At 42.6% G+C, this 21,026-nt stretch overlaps 1 protein-coding gene across 1 annotated transcript; it reads right to left on the reverse strand.

The window, feature by feature from the left end:
• Positions 1-1,918: 1,918 nt before the first annotated feature.
• Positions 1,919-19,370, reverse strand: glcci1a (glucocorticoid induced 1a). The gene is made up of 8 exons (XM_063009633.1): positions 18,901-19,370; positions 11,072-11,211; positions 7,560-7,655; positions 5,625-5,768; positions 4,898-5,047; positions 4,531-4,726; positions 3,686-3,806; positions 1,919-3,291 (listed from the first exon to the last, which is right to left on the reverse strand). Exons 1-8 carry the CDS (start codon positions 19,268-19,270, stop codon positions 3,009-3,011), a joined length of 1,500 nt encoding a protein of 499 aa, XP_062865703.1. The 5' UTR covers positions 19,271-19,370; the 3' UTR covers positions 1,919-3,008.
• Positions 19,371-21,026: the final 1,656 nt, after the last annotated feature.

The raw sequence follows: 21,026 nt of genomic DNA on the forward strand, positions 1-21,026 counted from the left end.
TGCCACCTTGCCATTAATCTACAAACAGCTGGAAACACAGACTGGCACAAATATACAAGGTGGCAGAACAGATTCATGTCGAAATGCGGGATGCAAAGTGTGTGTGTGTGTGTGTGTGTGTGTGTGATGGAATGGGTGGTTTGGGTTCGATAAACAAAGTTCACTCCAAATTACCTGAGTTAAAACTGAGTAACACACCTGAAGCGAGGCTAGAAACAGATACTGTGCAATAACTGGCAATTTTTTCTTTTGTTTGTTTTTTAAACTTTTTTCTTTTGCTTTTTATGCCAGTTTGCATTGTTGGAAAAGTTACAAAATCCAGAAAGATTGTAAACATAATTCAGAAGAGTACACACAAGCTCAAAAGTTTACATACACTTGCAGCGTCTTGGGATTTCAAAGAGCTCTGCAACTAATATTTTTTTTGTGAATAAAAATATTAGAATTTTTTTTTGCCCAAAAACAAATTTAAAAATCTCTTTTATGGACTGAAGAATCATTTTGGTGAATTTGAAAATAAAATGAAATCTGCTGATGAAGAGAAAAGTAGAAAAGAAATGAAGGAAGGAAAGAGGACAGGCGACACCAAGTTTGTGAAAAGACGCTCGATCAAACTTTGTCATGCTAATGTAAAGCCTGCTTGACTGTAGACAGATTGTTCCAGCAGCTTTTATTACACAGTGCACCTATTTATTAGTGCTTCTCAGATCTGACCATGCAGACCAATTATCTCTGAATAAGGTGACACCCATGGGCTCTTCATAAACGATACGGAACCCACTGTGTGGGAACCAAACATGTTGGAGGGAATGTGTGGTGATCCGGATCTTCTTGATCAGATCTAAGGTTGTGCAAGCCGCAGCAAATTCACAATCGAGACTTGGAAATGACTAAATTGGGAGATAATGAGGATTATTCAGGAAAAAGATCATTACAATCCCAAGACCGCCATGTGTATGTGAACTTTTGACTCTACCTGTTCATCTCTTCTCCCCTAAAACATACATAAAGGAAAATTTGCTTTGAACTCAAACATATTATGTTTTATATAGAGATCCAGCTATATATTTATATATATTTATAGATAGAGAGAGCTTATTCACACTGCGCATGTTAAAAACAATAAAAACATGACATTTAAATCTTCAACACAGATGCAGATGCATGCAGCTGATCCATTAAACCCTTGTTTTTCTTCATATTCGTCTTATATTCTTCTTTTTGTTATTATCTAGCTTTTATTTCTATTTTCCCCAATAAATCCCAGCATTAGGGTGTCCCATATGCAGTTCCTCCTCATAAGAAACACACAGTCAAGCTTGTGGAACCATTCAGATCCTCAAGGGTGAAAAAGTGAACGACACCAAAACAACAAACCCTAAATGTGTGGAATGTAAATGAGCAAAAAAATGATTAAAAAATACGATTAAAAGTCCAAAGAGGCCGTACGTTAATATTTACATGGATCAATGGCACCCCCAGCTGTACAGAGTGTACACACAGCTCACTTCTATTGTAATGTATGCGTTGTTTTTGGTTTTAATGGGTTATTCTATGAAACATTTTACCTAATAAATCGGCTACTTGTTTAAAATGTCTTTGTTTAAATGATATAAAAGAGCTAGATCATTTTCCCCAAATCTAATTCCACGTAAAGCACTGAACACATAAGTTAGCCAAATGCTACTGCTAAATCACACAGCAGGTAAACAATAGATTAGCCGAACGTTAGTTAGCTCACATGTAAACTTGGTAGACAGCAACAACTACTGAAGTAACTTTTAATGTACTTTAACAAGGTTAATATAAAGCTGTACTGTGTTAAAATAATGCTCTTTAAGCTATACAATGTTTTTAAACTATTATTATATTTCTTATTTATTAAAACCAATATTTAATGTTGTTAATGGTGCTAAGCGTCAAGTCAGTCGTAAGAAAATGCTAGTAATTATAATTACTTAAGTCAAAATAAACCTATAGCATATTGATTTCTTGTGATTATGATAATAGTGTGATAGGTTTTGTAAATAATAATAGTAATAATTATAATAATAATAAGGTGCTCGAGTAGTGCATCAATAAATTTGGCTAGCCCGTTACCGCTGGGATCTAGGTTTCGAATCTCCAGCGGTGCTATCGTCCAGTCGGGTGTCCATCTATATACAGACATGTTTGGCTGTGTCTGAGGGGAAGACAAATGGCCGAGGTGCCACGATAGATTGGTGTCCTTTACAAGGTATGTTACTGCATTGCGCCCAGGGATCGGACCCACCGCATTCCTGACCAGGATAAAGCAGTGGTACAACATGAACATCAAATTAAAATAAAAAAATAAAATCAAGTAATATAATAATAATAATAATAATAATAATGATTTAACAGTAAGCCCACTACTGCTGGAATCCAGGTTTAGAATTCCCATCAGTGCAGTCATCCGTTCGGGGTCTAAATACAGACATGATTGGCTGTGTCTGAGGTGAGGGCAGATTGGTGTCCTGTCTGGGGTATGTTACTGCACTGTCTGTGCCCAGTGATTCCAGGAAAACCGGTTCCACCACAACCCTGACCAGGATAAGTAAAAAAAATAAAATAATAATAATAACGTATGGCCTCTCAGGACTTAAAAAAATAAAAAAATAAAAATAAAAGACAGCTCATTTTTTTTCATTTTTACTCTCGTTTAACAGTGAACCTACATTTGCATATTTTTGTGGTTGGTAAAACCTCTATCCAAACACACTGCATTTGCTTATAAATAATAGAATCTAATAATCAGTCTCACTGGTGCTGTTCCCACAACAGCCTGCACACTTTCACACTTCAGCCATTCAGTTCAGTAACAGTGCTTAAGAAATCGGGCAGACGTAAAGAGACCCGATATTTAAATGTGTTCGTAACCTTGCCATGCAGAGGGTGAAGTTTCAGTCCAGAAAAGAAGGTAGGGGGGAAAACTAGGCAGCCTACGGTGGGCACACACTGCCACAGAGACCAGCTCTGGGCAAACTGGGCTAACTGCAGAGTTCTGAGTCTGTGTTCGGTGCCTCCTGTTGGGACAGAGAGGTGGCGTCCGGTTCCGGTGGATCGTCCGTGCTGGTGCTGATGGAGACCTGAGTAGGGGGGTAAGTGGACGACGAGGTGGCGACCCCGGGGTCTCCTTCCTCCTGAGAGGCTGAGTGGAGCAACAGTGAGCCAGCTATTCGGACGGGGCAGAAGGCAGAGCCGGTGGGGTTGAAGTTCACCTTGTTTTTGTCAGGGCAGGAGAACAGGGGGGCGGCGGAGGACTGTCTCGACCTGAAGAGGAAACAAAACGGACTTTCAGTGTGTGTGAGTGAAAAGAGGAAAGTGTAGCAGAACCTTCCGAATTGCTGCTGTAACTTTTTCTTTGTGGTCTAGAACAGAGCAGATTCTGGTGTTGTTCGTTTCACAATATTGCCCGATCTCAAAAATGCTTTTTTTTTTTTTATCCTAATGGTAACAAATTCCTACAGACACACTCCAAAAATCTTATAAAAAGTCTTTAATATAGTGAAGGCTGTTATAGCTGCAGATCTTTATTAATGCCCATCAGGTGTCCACATACATTTGGCCACTGTTACTGTATCAACACTATGGCAGTGGGATAAAATCTGCTGCTGTCATTCTGTCATCTTCTACATGCAGCTTTAATAAACGAGCTCGTACTTACATCGTTTCCTCAAACACTTTGATTTTCTCGCAGCCCTCGGGAGGTTCCCTCTTAAACATGTAACTGTTGTTGGGTTTGGGTGAAGAGGCAAATTTTGGGAGAGGAGAACTACTGCCGCTGTCTGGAGACAGAAAACATAATACATAATAGAAGACACATTCATTTATATGATACAGAAAATGCTTTAAATATCAGTAAAATAAATCATGCAATACAGCATAAAATAAAATCAACACTTTATAAAGAATAGTTTAATTTCAACCTACTAGCCGAATAATGAATAATCATTATTATTCATATTTCTGAAATAAACCAATAAAACACAGAGGTGTGAATTGATTTCTTTATTAAATTTTTGTAAAATGAACCTTTATATATATTTATACCTTCAAAGTTCTTCTGCAACCTCAAAGGTACCCAATATACTTGTATACCACTGGGTGGCGCTGTAGCCCGTTATAATGTGTAGCATTTAGATACAGGGTACATAGTAGTGATGTAGAACTAGAAATGCACAACTGGAATCTGTCAAACATGCACTTTGTAATTGGATGATTTCTTTTAGGTTTGCCAATCTGAATAGAAATAAAAGCGCAACAAGTGACGACTCATGGAGCAGCACAGCATGGCAGGTTTAAAGAAGTGTATGTAATTTGAAATGGGACATTTCGTGTTTAGCAATTAGTCATAGCAAGGCAAACATGACTGAACCCCCGGAACTCAATAACTTAAAGGGGTGTCCAAATACTTTTGGCTATATAGTGTATTTTAAACAGGGTTTGTGACTTTTATTAAATAAATATTGGGCAGCACAATGATCTCATCGCGTCTCCCTGAGGTCTGACCTTTGTCCCGCTCGTCCAGTAGCTCGTCGGTGGAGTACGGACTGCCGTCGTGTGAGCCGGGTGGGAATGGGGATGCGCTCGAACAGCTACTGGAGCGGCCGGGTACCGCTGGCATCTGAGAGTCCAAACCATGCGTACTACTGCCCCTCTGCTGAGGGGGAAATGGGGCACGGCGCCCGTCTGGTACCTCTAATGCCTGTCAGAGACAAAGAGGGACAGGTTGAAGGTGAGAGATGAAAAGAAACAAGTACAAAAGAGAGGAAAGGTGGAAAGGAGGCGTGGCTTCTGTACCTGTGAGTGTGTGTTTGTTTGTGTGTGTGTGTGTGACTGTGTGTATAAGTGTGTGTGTGTGTGTGTGTGTGTGTACCTTCAGCTCCTCTTTCTCTCCATTGTCTCTGATGAAGACTTTCTCCAGCTCGTGGTTGATGCCCTCCATGCTGCTGGGCACTCGTGAGATGGTGGGTTTCGGTACAGCGATGTTGGGCACGGCCACCTGTGCCGGCTTTGACATGGGGGACTGCACACACACACACATACAAACACACACACACACAGCTAATGTCAGATGGTACAGAACCTTGTAAGGAACCTTTACTCCTGGGACTTGATTGCTGCATCTGTTGTTTATCACTGACTAAATGATATGTTTACCACCACTTTATCCTGGTCAGGGTCAAGGCAGGTCCTGTTTTCCCAGAATCACTGGGAATAATGCAGTAACACACCATGGACAGGATCTCTTACCCCCATAGACAATCATTTCTGTATGGACATGCACGAATGGCTGACAGCCCCTCTGGGGATTCGAACCCTGATTCCAGCTTAGCTTTATGATTCCTAATTAGTGATTATGACTGACCAGAGCTGGTGACTTCTCTGTGCCCATATAAGTATGATAAGGTTGAATGAACACATCAAAAAAGTACATACAAATGTTTGGAGTGTGTGTGTGGGAACTTGTGACCGTTCAGTCACAAGCATTTATTAGATCAGGCGCTGATGTTAGACAGGACAAAGGATCGTTTATAACCCACATGTGTGTGTGTGTGTGTGTGTGTGTGTGTGTGTGTGTGTGTGTGTGTGTGTGTACTCACCGTAGCTTGGCTGGACATGTTGATGGGGGTGTGTGATGGGGTGATGATGCAGCAATGGAAGGGGGGCAGATGCTCCTTGGTGTCCTTAATGTGCCGACTTCCTCCCTGTTTAGTGCGTTGGAGCTGCAGCCTCAGCTTAGCAATCTGTCACAACACACACACACACACACACACACACACACACACAGACAGAGAGAGAAACAGAGTGTGTGTTACACAAGGTAGAAATACAAACATTACCTTCTAGCATTGGCACAAATAAAAGAGTTGAAGGTAAAAGAGGACGAGGAGAACCACTGTTAAAGGATCAATGAACTAGAACGAAAAGCCACAAATTAGCTCCAAATGTTCTGATCTTCATGTGAGTGTCTCAGCGGATTTCACCAGTAGGGGGCACTGACGGGTTATCATCACTGGCACTGCCTGCACGTTTTCCTTATCCGAACCCAATCTGCCGAAGCTGCTGCGTTCATGCTGTCTTCAGAAGCTTGTAGATGCCAAGTGGTGGCATCAAAGTTTGCAGGTTAATCGAGAACAAAGCAGTCACCTTCATATTAGTGCCCATGATCAGGTGTCCACATACTTTTGGGCATATATTGCAAATACACTATACACTATATTAACAAATGTATGTGGACACCTGACCATTAGCTTATTGGACATCCCCATGGACCATAATATACAGTCCCCCCCGTCCTCCCTACACCCACTGTGTATCTATAACAGTCTCAACTCGGCTAGAAGAGATTTTGGACCATTCATTTGGAAATTTGCACCCACTCATTCAAACAAGCACTTCTAAGGAAGGCTCGACTCGCAACAGACATTCCAGTTCATCCAGTTTCACTCGATGCACAGGGGCAAGTCCGGCCACGTCCCGCTCACGTCTCCACGCCGCTGTCAGGACTGACTGTGAAGGTTTTGACACGCGGTCAGTTCGCCATGGTAACATAACAAACACTCAACAAACAGGGGGTTTGCATTTCACAAACACACCACACAGAACACACAGAACGCAAGGCCTGCGAACAGAACAATAGTGGTGTGTGTGTGTGTGTGTGTGTGTGTGTGTGCTGCGCAGTTCCTCTCTCACTGGACTCATTTTATAGAATAATTTCTGGAGTCAGAGTCTCGGAACCCACAGTGATAAAAAAAAAAAAACACTTGAGACCAAACCAAAGCACTAGTTTGGTTATAAATCCAACACGTGTGCACTCATTCATTCATGTTCATGCTTTATCCTGGTCCAGTTTCCCTGAGAACACTCAGAGCAATGCAGTAAACCCCGAACCTCGGCCATCTCCTCCCCCTCAGACACAGCCAATCATGTCGGCATGTAGAAGCCCAATTGGCTGATAGCACTGCTGGAGATTCGAACCCTGGAACACATAACAGATCCCTAAACCTGTCTGTAAATGTGAGGTCCAACCTGACCTTTTAAACACTGTGGCACAAATGTCCTCAGACACACTCCAAAATCACGTGCAAATATGATGCCCCTACATGGACAAATATAATGATAATGGGACGCCCCTTCCAATGAGTAAATTGAAGACAGCATGACTGTGCCCCTGTGCACAAAGCGAGATAATTTAAAGGGGTGTCCACATACTTTTGTACACGTGCCGATCTGGCTGGTAAAACAACACGCAGGCTGGAGCCGAGGCGAGTCCTGCTAAAACCGCCCTCCGTGTGGCGAACGCTACTGCCACCACAGCTAGCGGAGCAGGAAGTCTGAGGCTGCGCGGGAGGTTAAATTTAGCAGGTTTACGCCTGACCTCGCCGGGTTTCATCACGGTCCGATAAAACGCCGCCTCAGCTCTTTTCTGTGTGAAAACTCAGAACAGGAACACGAGCGACCACAGTGTAACAACACACGCCTGTGCAGACGTGGTGCAGATGTGCAGATGTGCCGTGTGTGTGTGTGTGCGGTACCTCTTTCAGCTGGTCGGCGCTGCCCCAGGACGCTGAGCGCTGGTGGCTTCTCCTCAGCTCGTCCTCCGCTGATTCGTCACTCCAGCATCCAGGAGTCTGACGGAACACAAGAGCGTTCGTTTAGCTTCGGTGGGGGGTCAGGGAGGGCCTGGTGTCGCCCCAAAACACCCTGAGGGGGCATCGTTTAATTCCCACACATACAGACACACGCACTCGCCAGTCCACCTTCTGCATGGTTTGGGAAAGCGGCAGGGATGCACCCACACTACCAGAGCAGTTTCATATAAATACACAATATTGCCAAAAGTATATGGACACCCCTCCTGACTACTAAGGTTTAGGTGTTTTGGACCTATAATCCATTCCATAAAACAACATTTTACACCTTCAAGTTCCTGGCAACAGTTTGGGGAAGGCTCTCACCAGTTACTGCACAGAGCCCTGACCTCAGCCCCATTCAACAGCTTTGGAATGAACCGGAACACTGACTCAGGCACAAATTCCCACAGACATATTTAAAAGTCTTTAAAGTGAGAAGCCTCCTCAGAAGAGCGGCTGTCGTTCTAGCTGAAAGTACCACACACCGGTCGCTCTATTTGATTGGCTACGGTTGGTGACTTCTCTGTGTCCATATAAAGGACTAGTTTGACTAGTACGTGAAACAGTGGTCTCTTGCCAAGGTATGAAAGGGGGGATGGATTTTAAGAGGACGTGTGTCCAAATGCTCTGCTTTAATTCATGATGATAAAAGCCTCTGGACCATGGGTGACACTGTTCACAGTCGAGCAAGCTTTACTCAGCTATGGGCTTGAAGCGTGCTGAGCTTATGCTTCTTCAAACAAACTTGGTCAAGATTGAGGTGCTGTTTTTGACGTAGTTGTTCCTATTTGTCATGGCAGCCTCAAATCACATGGCTATATAAAGCCTGCTTGACTGTGTACAGTACTCACGCTTGAGAAGGTTGTAACTGTAATGCGTATGAGTGTTCAGCATGGTTTACCCCGGGGTGAGGCTGACACGTGCTTCCTCCGAGACAGATGAAGGCAGCCACATCCTCTTTACAATCGACCGCTCATTTAGAGTCACCGGGTGGATCAACAAGCTCAGAACCCCTCACCCGGTCAGGGTTCAAACCTGCAACATCTACACCGCAGGGTTAGCGCTTTCGTTACACCACTTTCCTGGGAGCGACCATGACGATGTATAGCATTAAACTGCAAACAGCGTCACAAAAATCAGCTTGTTATCGTGCCACCATGGCACAAAAAGGCTTCAAGATCCAAGCTAGGCCACGCTGGGTCGATTTGCTAGCGTGTGTGCGCGTTCGAGCGGAGATCCTGTGTGGCTTCGGGTTTTTTTTGTTAGCGCTGCAGTGAAAACAGGATGCGACGGGTCATGTGAGACGTCGAAAAGCCACCGACTCCTTCACCGGCCTCGCAGACTGGGCCATTAACGTCAGAAACTGCAAACTCTTGACCTGACAGCATTAGAACTCAGACTGTGACGGTCATATTCAGCCAGAGTCTCCAGGTCAGGGTGAAATAAGATCATCCTCAGATTCCAGCTCCTCCTGAGGATCCCCAAGCCTTTCCAAGCTTTCCAGCTGGGAGATACACACTTTTAGGACCCCCCCCCCCTTCTAATGTTCTCAGCAACAGTTTAGGGAAGGTCCTTTCCTGTTCCAGCATGAAGAAAGCTCGGTGTCCTGCACAGATCCCTGACCTCAGTACCACTCTGGAATGAACTGGAACATCAACTGATCAATCAGCGTCCAGCCATACAAATGTGGTCATATTTTGACTGAATGTGCACAAATCCCCACAGACATACTTCAAAATCTTGTGAGAAGCCTTCTTAATCCCTACGGTGCTTCCCTTCCTCAGACGAGCCAATCAATGTCTGTGTAGGTGCCCGGTCTGTCGATGGCACAGGCCAACTTTTACCCTAACTTTCCCCAGATGCTTAATCATCTTTTTTAAATGCTCACACTGAAATGCACCTAACAGCCTGGTTACTGGGATAACTGGGAATACTGGGAAAAAGTTCAGGGTTCTTTACTTAGGAACTCTCAAACACACACACACACAAACACACACACGTCGAGTTCCATAATCAGGCCTTTGTGAGGGAGAGGGAGGGGCCGGGTTAACGTGTGCTGGGTTTTACGAGGAACATCGAGGCTCAGTCAGGTGCTAAATCTCCCTGGACAGGTGTGGGATTGTGGGATTGTCCTGATCTGTATGTCGGAACACACCTGCCAGCAGGTGGGGGGAAACCACCTTATCAGAAAAGTCAGCAGTGTGCCTCTACCTAGAGGATCAGGGTCTCCAGTTACAGGTTGAGGCTGAAGACCAGACTACCTATGAAACTGACATTTTTTAACCGTTTTGGTCAGCTAATGCGCAAAATCACTGACCAGACTGACCAAACATCAGATCCACAACACAGTGATTCCATTAAACCTGTAAAACCTGTAACTTATTCAGTACCTGTTCCTCTAGGCCTCCCGTTCGGAGGATCTTTCTGGACCTGGAATCTGTAGTCGCTTGGGTAAACTGATAACCCAATAAGCCTGGAATAAGGAGCACAAATTCTGGGCCCCTGAGCTATGGAAAATTGTAACATTATCTGATGTTTGGTCATTACCTGACCTCCTACAGATGGACAGGATGTTTCATCCAAACTGGTGCAAGCCCGTTTAGAAAATCCAAAAATTAATCAGGTGAATTTGGTTATTTGGCTATTGTTTGGTTATATTTTGCTTATTATTTTTGGTTATTATTTTTGATTATTATTTGGTTATTATTTTTGGTTATTATTTTATTATTTGTTTATATTCTGGTTATATGTTGGTAATTAATTGTTTATTATTTGATTATTATTTGTTTATATTTTGGTTATTATTTGGTTATATTTTGGTTTTATTTGAATTACTATTTGATTATTATTTTTGGTTATATATTTGTTATTATTTGGTTATTAATTGTTTATATTCTTGTTATTATTTGGTTATTATTTAATTATAGTTTGGTTATTATTTGGTATATTTTGTTTATATTATTTGATTATTAATTGTTTATATTCTTGTTATTATGTGGTTATTATTAGGTTATTATTTTGGTTATTATTTGGTTATTTAATTATGATGCCACTGGTTCTCTGACAAACGTTCCCAGATTGGAATGGGTAACAGAAATGTGGTGCATCTACACAATCTAACCTTAATTAGTCATTTCTGATTCCCTATTTCCAAGTCTGCTGCTTATACACAGCATGGTGTAACCCAGGGGTGTCCAAAGATTTAAAAAAAGAGGCCAGACGTCACTAAATCTAAATGATATGATTTTATACTATAAGTTTTTAAAGAGAAATAAAAAACTAAATTATTTAAATGATTCTTGGTGGGTTTTTGTTCAAAAAGGTTCCACAAAGGCACATGGGTTTGTGGAGACCCGAAACCGGATTAAAACCCTGAACTTATTCCGGTTCGCCATGCAGACATGCATTCCTACCTGTGTGGATTTGTCCCTCGTGCACGGCGGGCAGATGGAATGAGGGTCGCGAGGCCACTGGCCGGTGAGGTAAGGAACGGCGATGGCCCCGAGAGAGGAAGTGCGTCTGATCAGCGCCTGCTGACCCTTCGACCGCTCCACTGTGAGGGAAGAGAAAGAGAAAGTGAAGAGGGACCGGCGTCAAACTCTTTTATTATTTTATGGAGGTTTCTGTGCGTAAATGCTGCCCTGCTTACACCAGTTAATCATCAAACCAGCAGGTGAAACCGCCGCCACCGTGGGCTCATTACCCTGTACGGCTAAAAGTATATAAACACCACAAGTAAATATTAAGTGCAGGTGTTTTAACGTCCATCACTAACTGTATAAACTGATTACATGCTCTCAGCTTTGTGGTCCCTGTTTCCTGCACCAGCGTGATGAGTCTGGTGTTGATGATTTGAAACGAGGAGGCAAAGAAAGCAGGACAGAGCAGGTTTAAAGCCCAAGTAAAGCTGGTTCGACTGTGAACAGTGTTACCTCTATTTCAACTCCAAACTACAAAAAATATTGCAAAAAATACAGCAAAAAATACTGCAAAATACAGCAACAAAAAACGCAAAAAATACTGCAATAATTACTGCAAAAATGCTGCAGAAAACTACTGCAATAAATACTGCAAAAATACTGTAAACGGCTGTAAAAACACTGCAAAACAGCTGCAACATTACTGCAAAATACTGCAAACTGTTGGACTGCAAACTGTTTATAATTTTTTGATCTGAACCAACAATGTGGGCTAAGCTGGCACTAAAATACCCCAACTGACTAAAAGTGACCATAAGATATGGCCATGAGCTTGCTGGACTTCCTGTTCTAAATTATGGACAGTAATGGTTCAACCCAAAAGTCACAGGGGTCAGACAAGAAGACCTGGGTCGCAACTGACATTCCGATTCATCCCCAAGATGTTTAGTGAACAGTACTGTAATTTGCGTTGTGGTAACCAGTCCACTAGATTCAGGGTTCAAATCCCCAGTGGTGCTGTACTATCAGCCAATCAGACAAGATTGACTAGTCTTGGGGGGACTGGATGGACTGGAAATTTGCCTGGTGTGGGCAGTTGTTCCTTACTGGTCAAAGTACTGGACTTTAACTGGTTTAAAATGGGTGTGGCTAAAACACCTGAACTTAACGGTTAGTAAGGGTGTCCACATACTTAAGACCAAACAGACAGATGAAGTTCTCAGTGGGAAGTGGTGCATGCTGGGTTTTCTCTGCACTGCTGTAAGTAGGTTGTGCACTTTGTAGTATCAGTAAATGTGAAGCTGGTGACATTTGAGCAGATCAGTGGTCAGGCTGGCAGAGAGAGGCGTGGGTGAGCGTGGTGTTAGATGCAATCAGCATTTGATCACGTTCACACCTCCAGTGAAAACAGCTTTCAGTGGTTCAGCGTTAAAGACTCCAGTGATGCATTTCCAGAAGAACCGGACCTGCTCCGATTAAAACGACATGAAAATGAAATGAACTGAAGTGTAAAGGTTTAAACACGACGAGCTCTGCCGTGAAGTTTCAGTCCCCATGTGTGTGTGTGTGTGTGTGTGTGTGTGTGTGTGTGGCATCACGGAGTGTTTCACTCACGGTAACTCAGAACCAGGCAGCATGCAAATGTGAACTTTTACCTTCAGGAGCTGAGCAACACCAACGCAGGTCTCGAACCAGCTCAGCCGGTTAAGCTGACATCAACACAACACAGAACACCAACACCAAAACATCAACAACTGCAAAAACTCGTGCAAAAATACTGCAGAACAGATGCAAAAACTACTGCAAAAATTACTGCAAAACTACTGCAACAATGACTGCATAACCACTCCAAACATGATTGCAAAACTACTGCAAAACTTGTACAAAAACATGCAAAACCTACTGCAAGAAATACTGCAAAGTTTCCGCAAAAATTACTGCAAAAATACTGCAAAAAATAATGCAAACATACTGCAAAAATACAGCAATACTTACCGCAAAGCTACTGCAAAAATTACTGCAACAATACTGCAAAATGCTGCACAAAATACTGCAAATACTGCAAAACACCTGCAACATTACTGCAAAACCACTACAACAATAACTGCAAAACTAGTGTACAAACTACTGCAAAACCACTCAAAAACTACTGCAAAACAACTGCAAGAACTACTGCAAACATAAATGCAAAAATACTGCAATAATTACTGCAAACACTAATGCAAAACTACTGCAAAAACTAGTGTAAAAACTACTGCAATAATTGCTGCAAAGACTAATGCAAAATACTGCAAATTACTGCAAAAACTACAGAAAGAATTACTGCAAAAATACTGCAAAACCACTCCAACTACTGCAAAATTCTGCAATGATTACAACAATAATTACAGCAAAACTCATGCAAAACTAGCAAAAACTACTGCATAACCACTGCAAAAATACTGCAAACACAACTGCAAAAAATTACTGTAGAAATACTGTACAACTTCTGCAAAACATCTTTACAACTCCTGAAGAAAAACTGCTGAACGTTCATTATTATTTCTACTCTGCAGCCTTTAGTCATGGCAAACTTAAGCCTGTGTGACTGTGGACAGTGTCACCGTGTTCCAGTCGACTTATTTTGGGGGTTTTTAAATCACATCTGACCTCGTGGACCAGCGTAAGGTGACAGTTTGTGTTTCTCTCCGACCTTGACGAGAGACCACTGTTCTGAAACAGCTTCTTAAAAACACATGATCTGCACTATATGGACAAAAGTATTGGGACACCCCGACTTGCTTTTAAATTCATGTGTTTCAGCCACAACAATTGCAAACAGGTGTAATGAATCAATTAATAACTTTACAGCAACAGTTTAAGGAAGGCCCTTTCCTGTCCAGACCTCAGCCACACTCAACAGCATCGTCAGTGTCCAGCCATACAAACGCAGTATCTTTTGACTGAATGGGCACAAATTCCCATACACAGACACACTTTTACGTCTTGAGAGAAGCTGAAAAGATGACACAGCGTACAACAAGCTCACGGTCAGGCGTCCAAATACTTTTGACCATACAGAGTATTTAGATTTTTGACTTGAGTGACTCACCATCACTGCCTGACCAAAACAAAGATCAGGACGAATGAAGATCAATTGATAAAAAGTCGATTGATAATCTGATCCCGGCGTCATAAATAAATGAAATCAGATTGCGAGGTGCCTCGTGAGCCCCCACCACACCCCCTCGCCCCCCCACCCCGTCCATACGCTTGAACAGTTAATGGTTTAATGGCCTGGCTGAAGACTGCAGTGATGAGAGCTGCTAATCTCTGGAGCATTAGCTCTGAACATTAAGCGCCGTGCTAGCGCTGCCCCTGCCTGAGCGGGTTTGATAACAGCACGCTACAGACTCACCCCGCCGCCACCTCACGCTCGCAGCGCCGTACGCACGCAGATAAAGCGCCTATCACCCTAGCACAGCACGCAAACGGCACGTCCGCACAGGCCTCGCCACGCACGGTCGGGGTCATGGTGGGTCAAGCCTCACCCACGTGCTCATAAATTCAGCCTGCAGCCAATTCACCTTCCGCATGTTTCTGAACCTGAAGGGAAGACATGCACAACTCCCCACAGACAGACCCCGAAAGCCAGGATTGAACCTTAGCAGTAGCACCAACATGCCGTCCGTCAGTATGCATTTGTATCCTTTAACTCTGTGTCACTTTCACTTCAAAGAGCCAAAAGTATTTGGACACCAGACCGTGAGCTATGCTATTAATATATTACAATATTTTACACAAGCCTTTGAATGTTGTATGTCTGTGTATGGGAATTTGTGACCCTTCAGTCAAAAGATGACAACATTTGTAAAAACTGTTGTGCGCAGGAACAGGAAAGGATCTTCCCTAACCTGTCGCTGTGAAGTTAATAACTGATCTGTTACACCTGTTAGCCCTTATTGTGGCTGAAACACATGAATTCAGTAATTAGAAGGGGCGTCCCAATACTTTGGCCCATATCGTTCAGAGCGGGTGTGCCAACATGCCCGCCTACATCTATTTATTATTTTGCATTTTCCGATTTGCATAAAAAACCTCGAGCATTTGCACACAAAAACGTGACGACTCCATCCGGGAGGTCCAGAGGAGGACGGGTCAGCGGCACCGAGCGCCAGCGCCCACACACCACGCAGCCAGAGTAATAATGCGGCAACCCTAATCAATTACAACCTATTAGCTCCACCAGGCTGCGCTCATTATCGATTCTGTTCCCGCTATCTGGCGGGCACGCTCATGCCAAAACAACAAGCTGTCAGGGCACACACCGCTGGGTGAGGAGGGGGCTGGACAGGACACCCCACTTTACACAAGACTTTGGAGTGTGCCTGGGGAAATTTGTGCCCATTTGCAAGCTAAGGCATTGTTGTTGGCAGGCATTTCAATTCACCTCAAAGGTTTTTAATAGGGGTTGAGTTCAGAGCTCTGGAGTTCCTTGAGCAAGGCCCTTAACCCCCAATTGCTTAGACAGTATACTGTCACAGTACTGTAAGTCGCTTTGGATAAAAGCGTCTGCAAAATGACAAATGTAAATGTGAAATGTGCAGTGCATAGCATGGTCACCTCACAGCAAGAAGGGTCTGGGTTCGATTCCCCCAGTGGTGGGCTAGCAACAACTACCAACCGGCGGGACGTCTACACACACATGATTGGCTATGTTGGATTAGCAGCGATATCTCAGTGGTTAAGGAACTGAATTAGTAATCAAAAGGTTGCCAGTTCAAGCCCCTTCACTGCCAAGTTGCCACTTCCGGGCCCCTGAGCAAGGCCCTTAACCCTCTATTATCCTCAAATTGTATTCAGTCATAATTGTAAGTCGCTTTGGATAAAAGCGTCTGCAAAATGCCGAATGCAAATGTAAAATGTGCAGTGCATAGCGTGGTCACCTCACAGCAACAAGGGACTGGGTTCGATTCCCCCGGTGGTGGGCTAGCATAATAAACCGAGGCGCCTCCACAGGGCCCCAAAATCAAACAATGATTTAGTCTAATTGTTCATGCAATAACTATCGACCGGCGGGGCGTCTACATGACTGGCTATGTTTAATGGATTGGCAGCGATAGATCAGTGATTAAAGAACTGGATTAGTTATCAAAAGGTTGCCAGTTCAAGCCCCTTCACTGCCAAGTTTCCATTGTTGGACCCCTGAGCAAGGCTTTTAACCCTCAATTACCCTGAAATTTTATTCAGTCATAATTGTAAGTCGCTTTGGATGAAAGCCTCTGCCACATGCCGTAAATGTAAATGTAATGTAAATGTAAATGCCCAGTGTTTGCCAGTGAAACTGGACCCGCCACGCCCCTGAGCAGGAATGGAAAAGCGTTTGATGTTTGATGCAATCTGAATTTCAGCCTGAGATTCCAGGTTAGAGAAATCTGAAGTATCTCAGATGTCAGAGTTTGTATCTATTAAAAAGATCAAACTATTTCTTTTATAATTTGATAAAAACTCGTGTATACCTCATAAAATCTCAAGAATGAAACACAGAGTGTGTGAATAACGTGGCAGTGATAGCTCAGTGGTTAAGGTACTGGACTAGTAAACAGAAGGTTGCCGGTTCAAGCCCCGCCACCACCAAGTTGCCACTGTTGGGTCCCTGAGCAAGGCCCTTAACCCTCAATTGCTCATCGTGTTCAGCTCATTGTGTAAGTCGCTTTGGATAAAAGCGTCTCCTAAATGCTGAAAATGAAAATGAAATGAAATAACGCACAGCACACACACTCATTTCTCACACCTTTCTCTCTGGGCTAATGTGTGAAACGGGCGGCACCAGCAGAGAGAACTAAATGCGATGGAGAGCCGATCCAGACCAGCTAATCTGTTTTCCGCTGAAACACCAGCCGCTGCCCGAGGGACTTCAGAATGAAAGCTATCGACTGTAAGAGAGAGAGAATCCGAGGCAGTGTGTCTGGCGTTACGGATGAGGTCACCTCTTAGAACCATGTGATGTAACGTAACCCGCGCCCCTCGCCTGGACAAACGCAGGGAGTGTTTCTGGCCCGGCCGACCCCGGGCATCAATGCTCGCTCTGTCTACACGTTCATTAGAACGTTCACTAGCACTCACTAGCTTTAGCTTATCACCAAAACGACAGATTTCATTCAAATATTACGTAGCATGCACGTGCCATGGCCAGAAGTATGTGGACGCCTGAGTAAGCTTGTTTTGACATCCCATTCCAAAATTATGTGCAATTATATGACGTTGTCACCGTTTAGCAGCTACAAGAAGAGTTTTATGCCTTCTTTTGGACCAAGTCTGTGGGAATTTGTTAGACGAATAGGCCTGGCTAGCTTGTGAAGGTAATGTTCCAGTTCTAAACATATTTAATGAAGTGGTGCGGGCCACCAGAGTTCCACAAACACCAAACGTATCAAACCAAGTCCTCCTGTAACTGGAAAGGACCTTCCCTGTACTGTTCCCAGACATGCAAATGTTAGTAATATACAAACATAGGGGCAATTAAGAGAAATCACCCCCTGCATGTTTTGGGAGCTGTGTGGAAACAGACTTGGTCAGAACACCACACAATCACTAACAGGAGTCAAGGATCAAGCCCAAATCTGCTGGATCCTGGAGCTGTGCGGATCCAGCAATACCTGCAGTAGAACCGGGCTGCCCAGCGGATTTAAACTCATGACCAGCTTGTCATATTGGTGCTGTATTTTAACAGGTTCAGCACAGGTATGCCCAGAGAAAAACAAAACAGCATTTGGCTTAAAGAACTCGGAGGCTGTGTGGCAGCCAGTGACACAGGAAACATCGCACATGTAGATAAAATATTAATTCCACTGAATTATCAGCACATTTTGGAAGCAAATGACTTGCATTCCACATGAGCCACTCAGAGACTTGAAGTTCCTAAAACAAGAATAGAACGACTTAAAGTGTTTGCAAACGGTGATAAATGATTAAATGGGTTTCATTAGGGACTTCTACACGTCTGCAATAACATTTGCAAGAATTAATTCCATTCCAAACTCAATTCTTTCCATTTCGCGTCATTTCTAGACACCACTCGAGTAGAGTATCTTATAGGGAGGAACCTTAGGAGTTCCACTGCGCTGAGTTACATAAGGTTTGCACATTTTACCCAGCAGAGAGTGAAAGACTGAGCAGAGCTGCTAATGTTTACATGGCTAGTGCTAAGCTAGCTTAGCAATACGAGGAAGCAAAGCCGCGCGTTCACATTAAAGTGAACCGAAATGGTTCTGCGCGAACCGCTCGCGTTCTGCACCGATTTGTCACGTTTAGGGGAATAAATGCGAATTAAAGCTGCGCACCAGGCATCAGAAACACGGAACACGGGCTGGAGAATAAATGAACAACAGAAACGATGAGAGACTATTAGGAAATAGCCTCCTCTAATGCAAAGCTGTGTGCGCAAACAGCTGCTGGAAATGCGCATTAAATTGCGTACAAAAGTATAGCGACGCAATATAATGCACAGCTTCATCCAGCACATCTGCTATTAACATTTCCTACAACCATAAACAACAACACACCAGAATACAGAGCAATAACACGGAATGATGTCATAACAATCCTTAATTGCGCATTAAATCCAACCAACTGTATTATTATTATAACAGCGTCTATTTCTTGCACATAAGTAAATAAATATGATATAATAATAAACAGAGCTCAATTGACACCCGAATATATTCATAAAAATAAATAAAAAGCGACTCAAAGCCATATCGCGTCCACCCTTATAAAGAAAAAGCTAATGAAGTCACGCACATGTTAATTACTTCGTTATTAATTAATTGCGCTGTTTGTACCTCTGAGCGCAGGTGAGTTGGCGCGCCGCTCCGGTGAAGCTTTGCTGTCGGGCGGCGGGGAGCGCGCTATCAGGCCGGCAGCAGCGGCACCAGCACCGCTCGCTCTCGGTGCGTCGCTCCCGACTGACGCAAATGATGAAGAGGAGGGAGAGGAGGAGGAAGAGGAGGAGGACGAGGAAGGAGAGGAGCGCCGGCTACCGCGCAACAGCTGGAAAGGCACCGTAGCGCGCACAGGCTGCAGCAGGCGGCTCCCGCCGTTACCCACCGATGATGATGATGATGATGATGGTGGTGGGATGGTGGGGGAACTGGCGCTTTTGCTCCACTGCTGTTGCTGATGGAACAGTGGGGATGATGGTGATGATGACATGACTGGATTCTTCAGCTCAAGCAAGGGTCCTGCAATTATGAGTTCGAACTTCACTTTCAGTGATTTGCCAGCTTGCTCAAAAAATTATTAAAAAGTCAAAACTTTTACGATTCTATATCTAAATAAAAATAATTTCACTTTACAAAACGTCTATGGTTCTATTATTGATTAAAAATACATATCATAGCATATATCCTATAGATTTAGTCCTTTTTGTTCATTACACAAAACTTGTATTTGTACACCACACAATAAAGTATAAAGTTTATAAATAAATAAACTTTTGGAGTCTCCACAATGAATTCAACTTTAACCTGTACAACTACTACCTTGTAACCTCCATAAATGATTACTACTTAAATTTTTTTTAAATGAGCCCAGAGGTGGTGTTATGGCCAAAATCCTCTATTGTGATACATAGAATTTAATATCAACAAGCTTACATATTAAAATATAACTTTTAGATTTTTAAAAGCACATTAATATTCACATGCCGGAGCTTCTGAGACCTGAGAGCTTTAATCACAAACTCCTGTCATGTTTAGCTGGAGTCCTGTGTGTATAAAATTTCACTTTTAATTATTATTTCATTAATAAAACTCACTTCTGTACAGTCGATACACTTCATTCCACATGGTTCTGTACTATAATACCATCATCACACAGTGACCATCAGGTTCTCACCTTAATTTTTACGACTGTGTGTGACTGGTTGTTTTAGTTCCACCTAAACACTGATTATTACTAGTAATTAGTTTTTTTTTTTCTTTTAATGTGACTGCAGCTTGTACAAAGTTCAACTAACACCAAAATATTACAAATCAAGAGCTATGGGAACTTAAGCAACAAGTCACAAGTACTAACTAGCTTTAATCAAGCACTAGTACTAGCAGTGCTTATAACTAGCAGTACATCAGTAAAAACAAAATGACATGAACAGTACTAATTATATAACTAGCTGTAAATTAGTACTATTAGTAGGCCTATAACAAGAACAGTACTAAGTATTTAAGTAGGTCAGTACTAATACTGCAACTAGCAGTAAATTAGTACTATTACTAGGCCTATAACAAGAACAATACTAATTATTTAACTGCACCAGTACTTATACTACAATTAGCAGTAAATAAGTACTATTACACTCACTAGAACAGTACTAATTACATAACTAGAGCAGTAGTAATTGCATAACTAAAACTGTACAACTAATGTAGCTAATACTAAACCAGTACTAATACTATACATAGAACAATAATAATTACATCAATACTACTACTGTAACTAGCAGTAATAATCAGTAATAGATCTGTAACTAGCAATTAATCTGTACTAATATAGCTAGAACAGTACTAATTACATGACCAGAACAGTGCTAAGTGTAAATAGTACTATAACAGAGTACTAATACTACCAGTAATAATCAGTACACTGTAACTAGCAGTAATAATCAGAACTAATACTATGACTAGCAGTAATATTAAGTACTAAGACTATAACAAGCAGTAATAATTAGTACTACTACAGTACTATAACTAATAATCAGTACTACTACTATAACTAGCAGTAATGATCAGTTTTCTGGCTTTTCTGGTTAGTTGTCTGCAGGTAATTACTTGAGACACGTAAATAAACACATTTATGTAAATCTAAAAAAGCTGATTTATGAATAAAATCGTTTCCTTATTTTGTTGTTGGATTATTTCTCTCTCTCTGACGGGCTGAGACTCGAGTGAACAGTTCAGTCCTGAGTTTAGAG

The sequence above is a fragment of the Trichomycterus rosablanca genome, chromosome 2 (assembly GCF_030014385.1).
Source record: "Trichomycterus rosablanca isolate fTriRos1 chromosome 2, fTriRos1.hap1, whole genome shotgun sequence".
In the NCBI taxonomy this organism is placed as follows: domain Eukaryota; kingdom Metazoa; phylum Chordata; class Actinopteri; order Siluriformes; family Trichomycteridae; genus Trichomycterus; species Trichomycterus rosablanca.